This window comes from Mytilus trossulus, chromosome 12, assembly GCF_036588685.1.
Source record: "Mytilus trossulus isolate FHL-02 chromosome 12, PNRI_Mtr1.1.1.hap1, whole genome shotgun sequence".
Classification (NCBI taxonomy): Eukaryota; Metazoa; Mollusca; class Bivalvia; order Mytilida; family Mytilidae; genus Mytilus; species Mytilus trossulus.
In genome coordinates this window covers 38,194,712-38,214,468 of record NC_086384.1, presented here as the reverse complement: position 1 = coordinate 38,214,468, position 19,757 = coordinate 38,194,712, and the positions used below count along the sequence as shown (strand labels likewise).

Genomic DNA, 19,757 nt, shown 5'->3' with positions numbered 1-19,757 from the left:
AAACCTAAAATGATGGGTCGATTTCAAAAGAGTGAAAAGAGTAACACCATGCTGAAGCATAATACACGTTTTAATTGATATTTGCAAAAAATATAGATGATAAAAAAAACATTTGTTAGATACTATTCCACTTTATATTACTTTACAAGACTTTGCGTACAATTTTACACATTATTCAATTTCAACTTGCTTAATTTGTATTAAGTGCACCAATAAGCAAACTGACTTAATATCTTTTTAAAATGGAATACAAAAATGACTTTCGGGTAACATTTGGCGTTTTACTAATGATATACAGTGTCTATATAACATTTTATTTTTTACAAAAGACGAAAACATTACAAAATCTGACCACAAGTAAATTTGATCTATCTCACTTTTTAAAAAGTAAAATCACAAAAATACTGAACTCCAACAAAAATTGAAAATTCAGAAAGGAAGTCCCTGATAAAATTTCAATATCAAACTTCCAAACACATCAAACAAATGGATAACAACTGTCATGTTCCTGACTTGGTACAGGCTTTTTCTTGTGAAGAAAACGGAGGATTGAACCTTGTTTTATAGCTAGTTTAACCTCTCACTTGTATGACAATAGTATTTCATAACATTGACAACGATGTGTCAAGATAAAAGACGCAATAGGTAAAATACAGGCATATGTTAGAGACGGCATGAGGACTAAAAATCTAAAATTATTAACATGAAGCTGGAACAGTTAAATTTATTGTTTAAGATTTAAAGGATTTAACAAACATTTTTTTTGTGTAATACATGCTTTGGAAATTGAACATAAACAAGAGGCTCTCAAGAGCCTGAATCGCTCACCTTAATTGTTTTGGTTAAATCTCTCATCAATGATTATTTTGGCTTTTCAATTTATTTAAATGTTCTTTGAATCGTCCTATTTTCTTCAAAAGCAAAAAAACAATCATTTTCTCCTATGTTCTATTTTAGCCATAGGAGCTATGTTTCTGACATACAAGGAAATGAAATATAAGAATTTATACTAGATACTCTGAAACTCATTTAGCCTAAGTTTGGCTGAAATTGATACAGCAGTTTCAAAGGAGAAGATTTTTTAAAGTAAGTCAACATGATGAACAAATTGTGAAAAAAGTCTTTAAAGGGCAATAACTCCTTATGGGGTCAATTGACAATTTTGGTCAAATGACTTATTTGTAGATCTTACTTTGCTTAACATTTTTGCCATTAACAGTTTATCTGTATCTATAATAATATTCAAGATAATAACAAAAAACTGCAAAATTTCTTTAAAATCATCAATTCAGGGGCATTATACCTGAAAAACCAGTTACCCAATTCGGTTGAAAATTTCAGGACAGGTAGACCTTGACCTTATAAATACTTTAATATAAGCCAAAAACTGCATTTTACCCTGTGTTCTATTTTTAGCCATGACGGCCATGTTTTTTGACGAAATAAAAAATAAAGCACACACTTTATTTTATACACCCTACTGATCATTCAGTTGAAGTTTGGTTGAATTTGGTTGAGTAGTTTTAGAGGAGAAGATTTTTTAAAGTTAGCAAATATGATGAACAAATTGTGAAAAATTGTTATTAAAGGACAATAACCCCTTAAGGGGTCATTTGACAATTTTGATAATATTAACTTATTTGTAGATCTTACTTTGCTGATCAATTTTGCTGTTTACAGTTTATCTTTATCTATAATAATATTCAAGATAATGACCAAAAACTGCAAAATTTCCTTAAAATTACCAGTTAAGTGGCAGCAACCCAACAATGGGTTGTTTGATTCATCTGAAAATTTCAGGGCTGATAGATATTAACCTAATGAACATTTTAACTATCTCAGATTTGCTCTAAACGCTTTCGTTTTTGAGATATAAGCCAAAACGGCATTTGACCCCTATGTTCTATTTTAAGTAACGGCGGCCATGTTTTTTGACGGATCAAAAATCGAAGCACACACTTTGTGCAGGATAATCTAAGGAACAATCATGCTAAGTTTCACCCAAATCCATTTAGTAGTTTCAGAGGAGAAGATGTTTGAAAAATTGTTAACGACGACGACGACGACGGACGCCAAATGATGAGAAAAGCTAAAAATGCTTTAAAATTGTGAACATAATGCCACAAAATAAAACATAAATCGAGTTAACCTCAATTAATATATATCTGTAATATTCTACGTTGATATCATTATTTCAGATCCATTAAATCTAAAACATCTTTTTAAAAGTCTTTAAAGGCATTAACGAAGTAGATCATAGACTAAATCAGAAAAAAGCACATATATTGGTTAATAATTTCATTGTGGTCACCAATCTATATAATATCATTAACCGTTTTAAAGTAAATCCCTTGAATTTCACATTATGATTTTAAACAACAAATTAACAGAATAAATGAAACTGAAATTGTCGACTTAGGCGGACATAAGCATCGAATATGTCTGAGTATTTTTGCAAAATGACATTGTTAGTATCTAAAAACACATATCTACAATATCAACCATTATTGCCTGAATTAAAAAGCATTAGAAGATCTGCTATAAGTAAAATTTATTTGATGGACTTGATGTTATCAAGAAACGGGTATGTGAAATAATCAAACATTTTCAAATATTACTTTGGATATTTACACATGTTAAGAGTAAAGTTGTTCCGTTATTAAATTGGTTATTTTTCAAAATCAACTAAAAATATATTCCAAAATTTACGACAAATTAAATCTATATGTCTTTCTTAATTGTTTTTTTATTCTTGTTACCACATTTGCAATTGTACCACACTTCCTTATTTTCATAATGATATTGGATGATATAAAATCATTAACAGTAAACAATATCATCTCCATATGACAAAAGCTGTCGCAATTACTGAACAATTACTGGTCTAATTCATACACAGTTTTGTTTATTCTGTGACAAAACACTTGTGTGAGTGACGACATAGTTGCATCATACATGAAATATATGCAATGTACCAATAACGATTACTTTTGAACATGACCTCTTACTCTAAAGTAAAGTATTTGAAGTAACAGACATTGTTTGAACTTCCTTAACCATGCTTATTTTTCTTCCGTGATATACTATGGTCCACATACGGGTTTGTCCTTGTCGATGTGTATTCCAATCTCCTTAATATATTGAATTATCAAGTATTTTCAAATACAAGTTTAGGAATAAATTAAGTCAATAAATATACGTCATCAGGGACCGCCAATTTTGAGGTTAAGCTTTATGTATAAAACTGAAGTCATGTACTCTTCTGATTGGTAGATAATGTTTGAAATAAATATTTTTTGATAGATGGATCAACACCAGACTTAAAATAAAAATTAAAAAAATGCTGAATGTACTAATGTTTGCACTACAGGATTGAAAAGTAATGGGGGTCAGTAAAGGAATTATTTGCGAATCTGCAGTGTTTGTGAACAAAGCTATTTAAGCTACATTTGTACTTTCATGAAGGATATATGAAAGTTTCCAATCTCAAAAAGTTAATTCAGGTATAAATTTAATTCAAGATATAGATTAGCATTAAAGTCAATCGGAGATTTTTTACCGAATTTACCCTTTAATATAAAAAAAGAAGATATGGTATGATTGTCAATGAGACAACTGTCCACAAGAGACCAAAATGACACAGACATTAACAACTAAATGTCACAGTACGGCCTTCAACAATGACCAAGCCCAAACCGCATAGTCAGCTATAAAAGGCCCCGATAAGACAATGAAAAAAAAATTCAAACGAGAAAACTAACGGCTTTATTTAAATAAAAAAAATAACGAAACCAAATATGTAACACATAAACAAACGACATCCACTGAATTACAGACTCTTGACTTGGGACAGACACATACATAAATAATGTGGCGGGGTTAAACATGTTAGCGGGATCCCAAACCCCCCTAACCTGGAACAGTGGTATAGTACAACATAAGAACGAACTATAAACATCAGTTGAAAAAGGCTTAACTCATCAGATGGACAAACATCATAAGCTCATCACAGTTAAACCATAAACTACTACTGCAGATTCATTATTATTCGTTGGCTACCAATTTTTGCAGATGTCGTTGGAACAGACGAACCACGAAATGAAATTTTCATCAAGTTACAAATTTCACATTTGCATATATAGATACTATGGCAAAACCACGATATTTAATATACACGAACATGTAAGCTTCCTTAATCCATCAAACACATAAATCCGCAGTAATTTTTCTCATTTGATTTTAAAAGACATTTTTAGTGCAAAAAAAGTTCATTCCCAAGCTAATTACCCGGCTCGTCACCAGCTGTTATCAGTTGTTATAGATCGGAAACTGAACAAATTAACAACCTCTACCTATATACAATTCAAATTGTCAGGTTAAGACCGTTCCACTGAAAGTGTGGTTTTGTTTGTTTTGTTGTTTCAAGCCGGTTAATTTCGATCCATTCTGGTTTAAAATTTTAGTTTTGTAATCATTTGGTTACATGTTTGCAAATACGTTAAACTGTTGGTTTGATTTTAAAATCGGAATACCGCCTCTCAAATTATATAAAGAAGAAATAAGTACTTATGACTGCTATAATTACTATATAATGATACAAAGAAAAATTTAACTTACTATTCCAACCATGAAATGAATCGACGTTATCTACGATGATCTGAAAATCAGAAAACGAAAAAAATAATCTATGATTAATTATACATAATATTATAGCATTGGTAATTAGAGCGTTCAACTTGCTTTCTTTTAATAGATTATGATGGTCGATTGCAAATTCTGTCTTTTTTTTGCAAAGAGACAAATTCAAATGATATTTGGAATCAATCCCGATTATTTTATACTTTGATTGAAAGAATATATTGAAATACAGCATAAATTCTTTCTAATCATGACTTTCGCCTCACCTTCACATTCTAGACGCGCTTACATAAAATGTGTCTCCAAATTAATATCATCTTCAAAAAAATATCAATCGGGTTAGAATAAAGATCATATGTCCACTCTTTGCTAGAAGAGACCTGACAACACTCCGCTATATTGTCTGCTGTAGTAAGTGCTTCTAAATCAAATAAATTTTTCTTCAATTATATGGTTTCCATTTTTTTTTTCTCTTTTATAAATGTTGTCAGTCTACAAGAGGAATCTCCACAAACACATAACTGTCATTATGGATTGGAATATATATGTGTCATAGATGAAAAAGGATATGTACGTAGCAAATATCATATAATCTGTTCATCTTCAGTTACACACCACCGAATTTGAATTTCCAAACTGTTTTCAATTGCCTTGAGTAATACTACGTATGCCACAAGTACTGAAGCGCATACTAACTAGTTTATCTTTGATCCACATTATATACACCGGTTTTTTCAAATCTTTAGAATAATTCACAAAATCTGAGTGACGACATTTTTTTATCGTCAGAGCAGGGAAGTTGGACGCCAATTGTTGACATTAGGCCATGTCCATTAAGAACTAAAGAAACCCCTTACCATTATATATATAAGGAAAGTAATGAACACCATGATCTGCATTCCTCCTCAATTTTTAACACACCAATCTTGATTCAATACCCAATCTGAATGATATATATAATAATTCGTCAGTCACATATACTAAACCTGGACAAAAAGAACGACGATTTGACGTTAATCATCCAATACTAGAGGTCTTTCAAGTTGACTGACTACAATATATCAAGAGGAAAATCCGATTAACATGTTTAACAAAATGAAACACTGAAATGTTTTCAGCCTGAAAGAAATAATAGAAAGACTTTGAAAAAGATGCATTGTTTTCCCGACAGAAGTAGAAATGTTATTACGCTATTTATACATTACATCATTCGTTGTGATCATACAACTAACCTTACACTTACCTACTCTTTAATCCTTCCGCCAATTAGCTTCTCATTCCAACACGTGGAACTAATTTATTGATAAATATAAATTATGACACTATATCTATGTTTAAGGTTAAAAAAAGACACGAAACATACTAAAGAGATAAACAATCTCATAAATCTAAAACACGCTAGCCATGCCATGAAAAGAAACAAACTGAAAATCCACAAAAAAACCAAACATCAGTACCAAAAAAAACACAAAAAAGAAAAAAAGAAGGGTAAGCATATCCTACTCCACATGCGGCACCCTTCGTGATACTCTCTTTAAATACACTGTTATATCAAGTGATTAGCTATCCGATCTGATCTCTCTGATTTTTGGGGAATTTCTCTTACAAAGAAGAACAAGAACATAATCTAGATGCATAATTTTTAGATTTAAGTGAAAGAATACCTATGATAAGCATTGCAAATTATCGAGAACACGAAAAAAGTAAAGAAAACAAAATGACCGAATGATTTAAAAATTACACTATGGAACAAGATTTCTCAAAACTCGCTCCTACAAGTCTCTGTAGAAAAAAATTGTTATTTCAAGCGCAAACAAGAGCTATATTTGGGTTCCTATAATAAATGCTAAAACGTTTATTCTTTTTGAGAAATATATTTGACAGATACAAGCAGAGTCGAAACCATGATATCTGATGAGCTGACCGAGATTAATATATATTATGGATATAAAAAAAGTATAGTGCGAATAGGTGAACATATATGTAATTCGTCCAAAAGGATTTTTATTGATATCGGTGTAACTGAATGATCAATTGGTGCATCGTCATATCTAAGTCACTTTTGTCTGCGATAACTGAGTATATTATTAATTCATTACAAGGATACTCATGAAATAATAAACTCATTGAACTCTGCGTGCATCTTATATACATCACTGCAAGCGGAAACGTCTTGGTATTTGGTAACATGTTTATTGAACAAAATAGATATAATGTTAAGATAAATATGCGTTAATAAGTTGCTTGTTGAACTTTTTCCAGTACATTTTACAATAGTAAATGGACTTCCAAGAATTTCCTTAACTCCCTTATTAAAAAATACGGAAACTATGGATATGTATGAATAATAAGTTGAACCTAGTTAGTATATGAATCACTATTATTGGAGAGGTTTGCTTTATCTTATAACCCTCTTTTCGATTATAAGGACGCTTGCTATGCCCTATATCTATGATAATAACATAACGCTTTGAAAAACAAGTTGTTTCACAGAGAATATGTGCACAATTTTGATATGTTACAGCAGCGCTAAATTAACTTGAATGATAGGGGAGGTATTAAGACTTATTCAGCAATTATTTAATTTTGTGTGTTCTTTAAAAAAAATGTCAATCTTCATAAAACTGCAGGAGGAGAAATATGTTTTTCTCTCTTTTATAATGCTATGCTTTAATTGTATAAAATAAAATCCCCAAAACTACCGAAATCCGCGGAAAATTCAAATCGGAAAGTTCCTAGACAATAGGCAAAATCAAAAGCTCAATTACATCGAACGAATAGATAACAACTGGCATGTTCCTAAATTGGTACAGGCCTTTTATAATGTAGAGTCTGTAGAAAATTGTGAACAAAACCTTGTTTATAGCTAGTTAAACCTCTCACTTGTATAACCGTCTCATGAAATTCCTTTACATTGACCACGATGCGCGAACAAAATAAACAGACAGAATAGGTAAAACTAACAATCCTATTCATTAAAGATTGGAGTTTGATACACATCCCCGTGCGGCACTACTCACAAAACTCGGTCACCAACCACCCTTTAGATGTTGAGAAACCAAGAAAGGATTTACTGTTTTGATAAAAGTGATTACTTCTAAAATAAATAAAATAAAAAATGTATTAGTATTATCAGTGGTATCCCAGTGTAAGCATGGGTAAAAAAAAGTCAGTTTGTTAAATTGACAACAACCGACTTCTAAAATGACTAAAACAAATAAGACAGATGAAAGATACTCAAACTTTGATCTCAAAAATAAACTGAAGAACAAATGTTAAAGATACAAAAGAGTGAACCAGACCATTAAAAGTTTCATCTGACATTCTAAGCTTGAATGTTTCAAATTATGCAAAAACGAAGATGGATAAGTTGTTGGACTATTTTAACTTTATACTGATGTGATGTCAACCTCTGATTTTTGATTATATATACACTGTTTGTTTTAAAAAGTCTCGAAGATGAATAGATTTTGCCACTGCCTTCTTTGATTTTTTACCCTCAAAATTGAAGATTACTATTGTCTTTATGTTTACTCTTCATCAAAAACTATACGCTTCAAAATCACATTTCCGCAAGTCTTTCGAATTTGTATTGGGCACATGCATGCATCGCCTATAATTTTTTAATTGTTTGTGAATTTCTTTTGTACTTTTTTCTAACAATGTATATGTTACAGGGAATTTGTAAAATCAGGGATTTTGTAAAACCACTGGACTAATCAGTGGTTTTGTAAAATCTCTGAAACTGTAAGGGATTTTATAAAATCACTGAAAATAGAGCTAGGGATTTTCAAAATCCCTGATTACAATTCAGTTCAACTAGCTATTAGAAATTTGTTTTTCTTTATATGAAAATAGACTAATGAACACTTATGATTTTGAAATATATTTGTTTAATAAACACAATGAGCTAGAACTAGTGATTTAATGATTAAAAGGCAATAAAAAGCCACATATATTTTTTTTAAATCTATGCTTGGTCATAACCTATTTATAAACATGCAAGTACAAAACAAAGTATTCTTACTTATATTTTATGTTGTCTTTCTTTATTATTAGTTTGTAGGCAGCAAATTAATAATACAGCACTTATTTTCTTTTTATATATAAATTTATATAGCAATAGGATGATCCTGTTCTGATATGCATGAAATATTTGCCACTGGATTACAGTCCCTTACCCACTCAATTTCTTATACCTAACATATGTGTTTTTCTTCTCTCATGACAGCAATCAAACTAATGTTTCGTTTTAATATTTTATTTTAAAAAATTGATATTATTAGTTTAAACATATTTATTTATAGTGGATTGGGAAACAAGTTTTGCAACTTATATTTATCCCTTTCCACTTTGCGGGTGCGAGTGCTGCCTTGTAGCGGCATTAGCCTACTCTTTTTCGAAATCTACAAGGGTGTTTTTAACGTGCAAGAGATATGTCTCTCTCTTAACACGGGTCAGCCATTTATCGTCCCCTTCCGACGGACTATCATCGTTTCCTCAAGACCATACTCGCGAATGGTGTCGAGGGAGAGCCGAAAATTGAGTTCCTGAAATTTTCATCCCGAACGGGAATCTAACCAGGAACCTTTGTGTTAGTAGTCCGATGCACTAACCACTACACCACGGTTCTCCAATTATTGATTTTATGTTTTACAGAAATTACAGAAAAACTATAATAAACAGCTTTTCTTTGATACAAGGTAGTGATAAGTTTCTGTGATTCATTGACAACATGTTCCAAAATTTCATCATATTTCCCCTGCTTTCATATGTTTTCCCTTAATTTTCCCTCAATTATAAGAAGTAACTTTTTGTGTGTATGTTTTCTTTTGGTTTTTAAAAGACATTTGTGCCTGAGCCATTGTTCTACATTATGTCAATTGTATAGTGTATGAAAACTGCTCACTTAAATATTAAAATAAAGGCTAGATTAACCTCAAACTTATTGAGTGTTACTGTTGCAGGCTTTTTTCAGAGAATTTTTAAATAGAAATGAATAAATTAATTTTACAAATTCCCTGAATTTAATCAGTGAATCCGTAAAAAATATCTTAACTATTTCAGGGATTTTGTAAAATCACTAGTCAAAATCAGGGATTTTGTAAAATCACTAAGCAGTTCATTGAGTTTACAAATTCCCTGAAATTTCAGTGATTTTACAAAATCCCTCATTTGACATATACCTGTAACATATATTTCAAATATGTATTCCCAAATAAAACTTCAAAAAGAGTTGACTTTTTTTTTCTTGACGACCATAATTGTTCTTGTAAATTAAGGTCTTGAACTTTGAAGAATTAATATTCACCGCTTGATGAACAATTTTTATTATGAAAATAGGGCATTGTATTGAACTGTCCGGATTTTTTTTTTATGTATCCCAGATTCATTATTCATATCACTGTAGATGCATCACTATTATCTTTACATTTGACATTCGTCATTCAAAAACAGTATTAAATATTGAGTCATAAAAAAAATGTACGATGTTGTATACAAAAAAGGACGCATAAACGATATGTTACTAAGACGACATGTTGAATGTTACTAAGACGACATGTTGAACAATAAAAATACTTGTGAAAAAGATAGTTTTGTTATGTTTGCACATAGGATAATTACGGCCACCGTTAGTGTAGCGAAATTGTGCTTCCCCACGACATGTCTACTTAGCCACCGAATGATACATTTAGATAATTACTGTGCGATACATGCCCAAAAATTATTAAGACCCGCACATACAACACATTATATTCTATTAAAAGAAATCTGCATATAAAGTTTATACCTTTAGATAATAATAGTTAGTTTAAGAAACCGTTAATGCTTAAATTACAGTGGACATACTTTCAACTTTACTTATCTTACATCTTTCGTTTAAATAGTACTAATTTTCTAAATACATTGTGCTATAAATTTAAATATTCTTCAATTTTTTCGAAAATATTTTTATTTCATAAGCTGCGTCTTGTAATAGCAGTCATAATAGAAAAAAAATAGTTGCAAGATAAAACGTTTAAGTTTTTATCAAAATTGTAGTTACTAAAGAAATAGATTTATAAAACTAAAAATGATTTCTTTAGTTTAAGGTATTTTTTTTTTAATTTGATAGTTACTTTTCATTAGTTAGTAATCATTTTAAGTCTGATTGTATTGTCATTTTGAAGAGATCAGAACACAAACGCTCTTTTTGGTCCTACAAAAATGACTCCAATATGAAGTATAACTTGCATTATTTCGTTTTTGTCTTCAAATAGTTTAAAAAAAATCATATTTAAAAAGGAATAACGTAAAACCAACAAGTAACTTTATTAAGAACCATTTTCTCAACGGTTGAAAGTAACGTCCCAGCTAAATTGAAGTCTTAAAGGTTTAGCCGTGGCGGTCCCAGTGAAGGCATTTATTTTTGCATACATTTATTTGAGATAAACAGTTACAAAATTAAACATAAAATGAAAATTTGTAGTACATCTTGTTTGTTAACTAATCTTAACTGCTTAGATTTTAATATTAAGTTAAACGTTTGAACGTTTTATTAAGTTCGTTTTTCCAATTTTATGTCGACACTTTTATGTATAGAATATTAATACGTAGTTTAGAACACATGTCGTCGGGAAGCACAACTTCGCTACATCGACTGTGTCTCTAAAGTTCCTATGTGCTAATGCTAAAGTGACATATATCTTTAGAGTAACGTCCCTGCTAAATTGAAATCTTACGGTTTCAGCTCTAGACTTGGCAGTGAAGAAAAAATTGTACTCACACATTTGAGTTATATTGTAAGTAAATAAAACAAAAGTTGAAAATATCTGGGATTTATCAAAAGAAATATCAAAGGTATCAGGGCCAGTGTCAACGAAGCTGTCCTAGGACTAAGACATGTCTTAGGATGGTCTTAGGACACGTCTTAGTCCTAAGTCGGGTTAACGAAAGTCTTCAAAATAAGATACGTCCCAAGTTTGGTCCTAAAGTTAGGATATACAATTAGGTGTCTTAGGATAGTCCTAAGGGTTACATCGTCCTAAAACGTAATAAAAACAACAAATATGGCATAAACTCAATACTAAAAATACTAATACAATATTAAACTATCATTAGATAAAATTAATAACAAAAAATATTGTTTAATGTTTGTTAAAGATTTAATTGTATTATAATAAATTAGTTCGTGCTGCCTTTTTTGAAGCCTAAACAATACTATCAGCATAAGCAACACTGATATTTTAAATAATGTAAATATAGGGAAAAGTTTACTTCTTTTTTTTATACCTAATTCTGATTCGATACATGTGATGAAATCGAGTGGACCTAAGGACAAAACTAGTTTATGTACTAAAATTTTAGCACGAATATCACAAATTTTTGTGACCATTTACTTTTGTTTTCGTATTAAATTCATTTATATCTTTTATCATATTTAAAAACGTATTTAATAGTATTCCGTAAAAACTAACTTTTATTTTGCGTTAATTGTTTTCTATATAAGAGTCATCCTCCCTCTCTTTACATATAGGTTCTAAAATACAATTTAGTCTATGTATTACAAATCTCTACATATATTTTCAATTAAATAAATGTGTTAGGATGGTCCTAGGACCATCATAGTTAGGACTGTCCTAAGACAGCTTTGTTTTACATCCTAAGACATGTCTCAGACACGTCCTAAGACCATCCTAAATAATGTCCTAAGACTTATCTTAGGACATATCCTAGGATACTTTCATTGACACGGCCCCAGGATTGTTATTTAGTACGCCAGACGCGCGTTTCATCTACATAAAACTCATAATAGTTAAAAGCCAAAAAATGACAAAATTGAAGTGCATTGAGGATTGAAAATTCACCAAAATTGTGTCAAATACGACTAAGGTAATCTATGTCTGGAATAAAAACAAATCTTAATATATACTCGTTTGTTGACTTATTTGAACTGCTCAGACGCGAAATGGAGGCATTATTTACATGAAAAAAGTCGCACTTGTAAATCTACGATTTTCTATTTCGTTTGTTAAAAAGACAGATTTAACCTCCATACATATCTGGAACTTAAGTTCACAGTGCCATTTGAAAAACTTCAAATTCAAAAAGAATGATGATCAACTTCAATATACAATAATTTATATAACTAACAATTTTAAGCAATACATATATACATGTATTCTCATTAAAGACACAGTACTTATGGTTTTGAATAAATTGATAAGAACTTATGTATAGACAACCGAAATACAAGCGGCCAAACAGGTAATTTTGACAAATAAGATCATCTCATATTTTTCTATTAAATCATATATCTTTTCCCCTTTTATCAGACATGCATGTTAGAACATATACAATGTTCATCAAAAACAAGTGTGGTGTTAACGTCTACACCGATCATTGGCTTGATAAACCATAATCTTTTAACATGAATCGTAATTTCACTAGAGCGATGTTTTGCATAACCCACTTGTTACAAGCGTTTGCATATTGACTGATATACTTGCCACTGGTCATTTAGCTGCTTCATCAAATTAAAAGATTTCTTCTACTATATATATATACAACGAATATACGAGCGCCCAATTAGGTTATTTTTTTTAAAATAGATCATGTCTTCATTTTGTCAATTAGATCCTTTGATATTCTCTTCAGCTTTTCTCACTTTATCAGAAATGAAATAACACCTTAGTTCGAATTTTTGATATTTTTCGAAAATAAAAATGACTATTTGTATGAAATTGCCAATATTGAGAAAAGTGGCATTAAACACCAAAAATCAATAAATCAATCAATGTTTTATTTCATCCGGTATCTACACCGATTATTGATTGGGTAAACAAGAATCTATTTACTGGAATTGTTATTTCACTAGAGCAATGTTTTGCATCACACACTTGTTGCTATATCTTTTACATTATGATTGTAATATTTGTCGCTGGTTATGAAGCAGTTTCATCGAATTTAGTGATTTCTTCAATACCTCGAACAAAAGATACCCGGAATATGTTAAAAACCTCAATCATATTATGTCCAAAAAAAGGTATATGAAGTATAGTAGGATAAAGATAGAGGGATAGAAGTACAAAACAATTTATGCCTTTTAATTACTTCTTGTGTCCATCACAGTTTATGAGTGGCGACGTCTTGTTAATATATATATATGCTCCGGACCATACGAGTATTTGAAAAATACGCGTATGGTCATGACCATATGCGTATAATCAGATGGTCCGACCATACGCGTATGGTCCGAGCTTTTTTGCATTTGCAAGTCTTGGTTGTGCACAATCCTTTTCATTTACACCTTTTGTCTGCGAGTGAAAAACTAGCCTTTTTGAAGCTGCGTACCGTTATATCGAGGTCTTGGGTTATTCTGAAAGTCTACGGTGTTTTTAAAAAGCTGTAGATCTCAAATATTCTACCATGACTGCAATATACAACATCCACAAGACAAATTAAATAAACTATGTTACTTCAAGTCTTGTGTTACAGTTCAAGATAATTTTTTGAGGTCACTTGTTATACAAAAAATCGGTAATGACCATTAATTATGACCATCGGTATAAAATGTGTTTATCATATATAAAAATAAAATTAACTATATGAAACTTCTAATTCTTATTTAGTTAATTTTTATTATAATATAATAATAAAATCATCTATAAGACAGCGACTATTTAATGAACTGTCATACCATATGAATAGTTTATAAGTTTAAAACGTAAACTGTTACATAGTGTTAATTATACTGCAATCCGCTATTTTACTATACAGATAAAGCTATACGTATAAACGTGTTAACGTCACGTCACAACCATGACAACGTGTAGTAACAATGGTCAAACGTTTATAAATTTAAACTTTTTATGTCTTCAAATTGGCAATTTATATACCATGTTTATTAAATGTTATTAATTAAGTTCTTTTTTCCTTTCTTATTCCTTAAAATGTCAATGTCCCACCGCTTGAAATACGGTCATAGAGAAATACCCCAAAATGGTACCTAAGAGGGAAATTCCAAACAGGTTTTTTTAACAATATTTGTTACAAATTTTTTTTTTTTTATCGATTTCAGTATAAAAACAATATACGTATAGTGTTTTGAAATATGAAATTAATTTGTATTCGTTTCTAAGCCTTAAACAAATAAATTTCATATTTCAAGACATAATACGTATATTGTCTAATTACCCCGACCATACGCGTATGGTCCGACCGTACGAGTATGGTCGGACCATATGAGTATATACCCATATGGTCATGACCATACGCGTATGGTCCTAATGCTTATATTAAACTTAGTTATTTTTTTTAAGTTAACTCGTCTTCCAACTTTAAGTCGACACAATTAGATATAGAATTTTATTTTCAAAATGAAAGGGTGTTTTATATGTTGAAGAATTTCCAACAATTCTGTAAATGATTCGCGCATTCCCTAAATACCAGTTTTTGGCATGACACGGGTTATATTCTTCTCATATGTGTTATGATGGTATGATACTAAACCTCTTATAGGAAGGATTGAGCCTGGTATTTATATGATGAAGACATAATCTTTCAATCAGTTTAAATGAAGTCTGGAGCTGGCATGTCAGTTAACTGCTATTAGTCTGTTGTTATTTATGTATTATTGTCATTGTGTTTATTTTTTTTTGGTTACATCTTCTGACATTAGACTCGGACTTCTCTCAGCCTGAATGTGCGTACTATTATGCATTTACTTTTCTACATTGGCTAGAGGTATAGGTTGAAGGTTGAAATCTCATAAACATGTTTAACCCCGCCGCATTTTTGCCCCTGTCCAAAGTCAGGAGCCTTTGACGTTTGTTAGTCTTGTATTTTTTTAAATTTTAGTTTCTTGTGTACAATTTGGAGTTAAGTGTGGCGTTCATTATCACTTATATAATAAATATATTTGATTAGGGGCAAGCTGAATGACGCCTCCGGTGGCGGGAATGTTTCGCTGCATTAAAGACCTGTTAGTGACCTCCTGCTGCTTCTATGGTTAGGTGGTGTTTCTTTGATACATTCCCCATTTCCATTCTCAATTTTATCTATTTCAATGCATCATTCTGTAGTAAAGAAGAAATAGTGTCGTAAAGCACAACGGTTTTACACTTACTGTTTCTGTAAAGTTCTTATGTGCAAAAATGACGTTTACAGTTACTAAATGAAGAAAAAGTTGAAAATCTCTGGAGCATCTTGACATATACTTGACTGTTAACGTATTTGAACTGCTAAGATATTTAAATAGAGTCAATAAACAAATTTGAAAAGTCGCATTTTTTAACCTACGATTTTTTATTTCATTTGTTAAATAGACAGAGTTGACATCCATACATATCTGACACTGAAATCCAATATGCCATCTGAAAAAAAAATGTTTAAAAAATAATGATAATCTTCCTTATGAAATAAATTGCATTACTGATAATTTTAAGCCATTGATGTCTCACTAAAAGACACAGTACTTATAATTTACATTCATAAAAATTACAGGAACTATATTTATTGACAAACAATATACGAGAGACCAAACAGTTCATTTTTTTTTTATAAATGAGATCATTTCTTCTCTTTTCTTTTAAGTTATTTTATTTCCTCTTCATCTTTTATCAGATAAAAAATAACACCTCAACTGCATGTTTGAAATTTTACAATGTCCATCTAAAACAAGTGTGGTGTAAACGTCAATGAACCGCATCCTACTGACACATATAACCAAAAGACTTGTGCAAGTTTGAATTTAAAAAGAAATGCGAGTTTCCTTCAATGAGACAGCATTCCAGTGACAAAATATAGGTATGAATGAACAATTCACTTTACTCATGCTTCCAAATATTTATTTTTTCTCTCTTTTTTTTGCATTTTCCGAAAATAGAAATTACTGTTTGCACACTAATGAAAGCGGCATTAAACACAAATAAAATCGATAAATCCATCATTGTCTATTTCAGACGTGTTCTTCACCGCTCATTCCTTTGGTAACAAGAATCTATCAACTGGAGTTGTTATTACACTAGAGCAATGTTTTGCATCACAAACTTGTTACTATATAGTTTGCATAATGACTGTAATATTTGCCGCTTGCCATGAAGCAGTTTCAAGGAAACTTATGATTTCTTCAATATAACTTACAAAAGATACTTTTAAACCCGAACCATGATGAAAACGTCAATAAACTTTATTTACAGAAAAATAAAAACAGCACATGGTAAAGAAGTATAAAGGGTTGGAAGAACAAAAAATATATAAGTAGGATCTGCTTTTTAAGGTTTTTGTGTTCATCTCAGGTTATGTGTGGTGGCCTTTTGTTTATAAGTCTATATTAAATTAAACATTTCAAAGTAAATGTAAACATGTTTTACCTTTAGGTCGACACCATTAGATATATAATTTTTATTTACAAAATGAAAGGGTGTTTGAGATGTAAAAATTTTACCAAAATTCTGTGAATGTATCGCACAGTCTCGATTTCAATGCATCATTCTTTAGTTAAGAAGACATGTCGTCGTGAAGCACAACAGTTTCACACTAACTGTGTCTGTAAAGTTCCTATGTGCAAAAATAACAAAAAACTAGCCTTAGAGTTTAGTCCCTGCTAAACTGAAGTCTTCATGTTTCAGCTCTGGAGTTCCCAGTGAAGACATAGTTTTGGTTTCACACATTTATGGTAAACAGTTAATAATTTAATTAATTGTTTTACAAGAGTGCCTCATTATGGAGACGTTAAACGTATTTGCATCAATCATACAAAAAAGTAATTTGCTCCTCTGCTTATATTTAAGAATTGAATGCTTCTTTTTGTAAATTTATTGGGATGTAAAAGCGTTGACCGAAGTACATTTTGTATGAAGCGCGGAAGCGCTTCATTCTAAAAATGTACGAACGGTCAACGTTTTTAAAACCCTATAAAGTTACAACATCTTATATCTATTTAGTTAACATCCGACTCCTTTTTATAAGAATTAATTAGTACCTTCTCTGTTAAAATGATGTGAAGTGTGAAATGACGAAACAATTCATAGTATTTGCTGTTCCTAAATCATTTTAGAAAGACTAACAGGCTAACAAGATATATGAAAACAATTGTTTAGCTTGAATGTATCCGACGTATTTTTTCTGAAACGTTCGAAGACAATGGTGTATAAGAACCGAAACAGTTGATGAAAAACAACATTAAACATAAAAAATCCATCTAAGTTCGATTATGCCTTAGGGTTTTGAAACCTTAGTTTCGTAATATATAAACGTACAAGTTAATTTTTGTTTTTATCGCAATCATGTCAATATCGAAGTATAATAATTGACTTTTGAGCTGATTTTTCCATTTTGAACTAATTGTTACCCAGTTGTGGCATCGACAAGTATTTACATTCAGTATTCAAATAAAGACAAGTGCATTTATATTCGAAAAAAGGACCTTCCAGCTAGTTCCGAATTAAAGCTTTCAATCGTCTTATTAAATTCCTCTTTTATATCATATGTCATGAGATGAAACGAATGGTTAGATCGTTTTTCTCTTTAATAAAGGAGTAGGTCCGGTAAGGTCCGATTTTGGCCTCAAATTTCAGGTTCATCAGACGAAAGATTTTGACCACTTTTTAAACACTTAAGTGTCTATTTCATTTGATTCGATTAGTTTTTTTGCAAGATTTTAACTGAATAAGTCAATTCATCCGATTCAAGCTCAAATATGAAAACTCTACCAAATATGCCGGAAAATGTCACTTTTCAGATAGTTTTTGTCAAAAATTAAAATGGCCGCATCCGTGTTCATCCTCAACCTTTATATATGTTATGTACTATGATAAAATATAGCTTACATCTCAATATTATGGATGAACACGAATGCGGCCACTTTCGTTTTACACGAAAACCGTCTAAAATTTAACTAAAATGGTAGAATTGTGAAGATTTCAGTAATTAAGCATGACTTTATGGTGCTAGTATCCGATATATGTGCATTGTATTGTCAAAAACAGTCAATATTTATGTAACAGGAGCTTGCTACTGTCCAATAAATTACTAAAATGTTATATTTAAACAATTTTGTATAACTGCTATATTTTGGGGCCAAAAAGGGGTCTTACTGGACCTACTCCTTTAGATTGTAATGGGTCAAGAGTATTTTCTCTGTTGCTGTGAGATTCGCTGAATTCGTTCATTTTTAACAATAAGGAATTTAACATATTTATGACTTTTCTTTCAGACTGAGTTCGAACATTTTCAACATTTACCTGAAAGGAATCGTAAAATCGTTGCTGGTCTTGGCGCATAGTGGAATGAAATAATTTCAAGGCATTTTCAACTCTTTTCTCGTAATCCCCAATTTTAGTTGATAATGAATCTAAAACACTTTTAACTTTATTGTCCGACTGAGGAATTACATTCTTAACTGTTTCCTGAAATGAATCATTTAGTCGTATTTTCATTTGTTCAAACTGCATTTTCACTTTTATTCTCGAATTCACCTATTTCAATTTGTAACACTTTCAACTTTGATTTCCAACTGTAAGGGTATGTTCTCAACAGTTTTCTGGACGGAATCGGTTAGTCGTATTTGTTCCTGTTTAAACTGTTTCTGCTCTTGTTGGTAAGAAGACCGTAGTAGTTCAAGGGCATTGTCTCTTCTATTCTGTGATTCGTTGTATTCTTCAATTGTATATGATAATAAATCTAAATCACTTTTGACTTTACTTTCCGATTTGATATATACATGTTCGTTGTAGTATGTCCCGCATTGATACTAAAAATGTTTCAGTTTGCCTCTTGTCTTGTCTTGTCTTATCAATTTTATCAAGGTTTGTTGGAATCGAAAGATTTAATTTTTGCTTCATAGATTTTCATTTTTAGTTCTAGACAAACAAGTTTTTCCAATACTTTTTCATCAAAATGATATTTGGAACATTGTGGGGATGATCCTAAAGAGGATCCAATTGAACTAGCACAGCACCCAACGTAAAATACACAAAGGCACATAGCCCAAACTAAGGTCACTATGGCTATATATCTATCCATTACATACGTGTAAATGTTTGTAGTAATTGTGTACAGAACAATTTATACATTTCGTTTGTCTAGACACAGAGCTGACCCGATTCAATTGGTAATAGCGAAGTACGAAGAAACAG

At 30.9% G+C, this 19,757-nt stretch overlaps 1 protein-coding gene across 1 annotated transcript in view; it reads right to left on the bottom strand.

Moving 5' to 3' along the window:
* LOC134692428 (chorion peroxidase-like) overlaps positions 1-19,073 on the bottom strand; it is a 36,968-nt gene extending 17,895 nt beyond the window's left edge. The window contains exons 1-2 of the mRNA XM_063552880.1: positions 18,717-19,073; positions 4,618-4,657 (exon numbers count right to left, since the gene is read on the bottom strand). Of these exons, the coding sequence (XP_063408950.1) occupies positions 4,618-4,657; positions 18,717-19,073 (397 nt within the window). The remainder of the gene's footprint in view (positions 1-4,617; positions 4,658-18,716) is intronic.
* Positions 19,074-19,757: the final 684 nt, after the last annotated feature.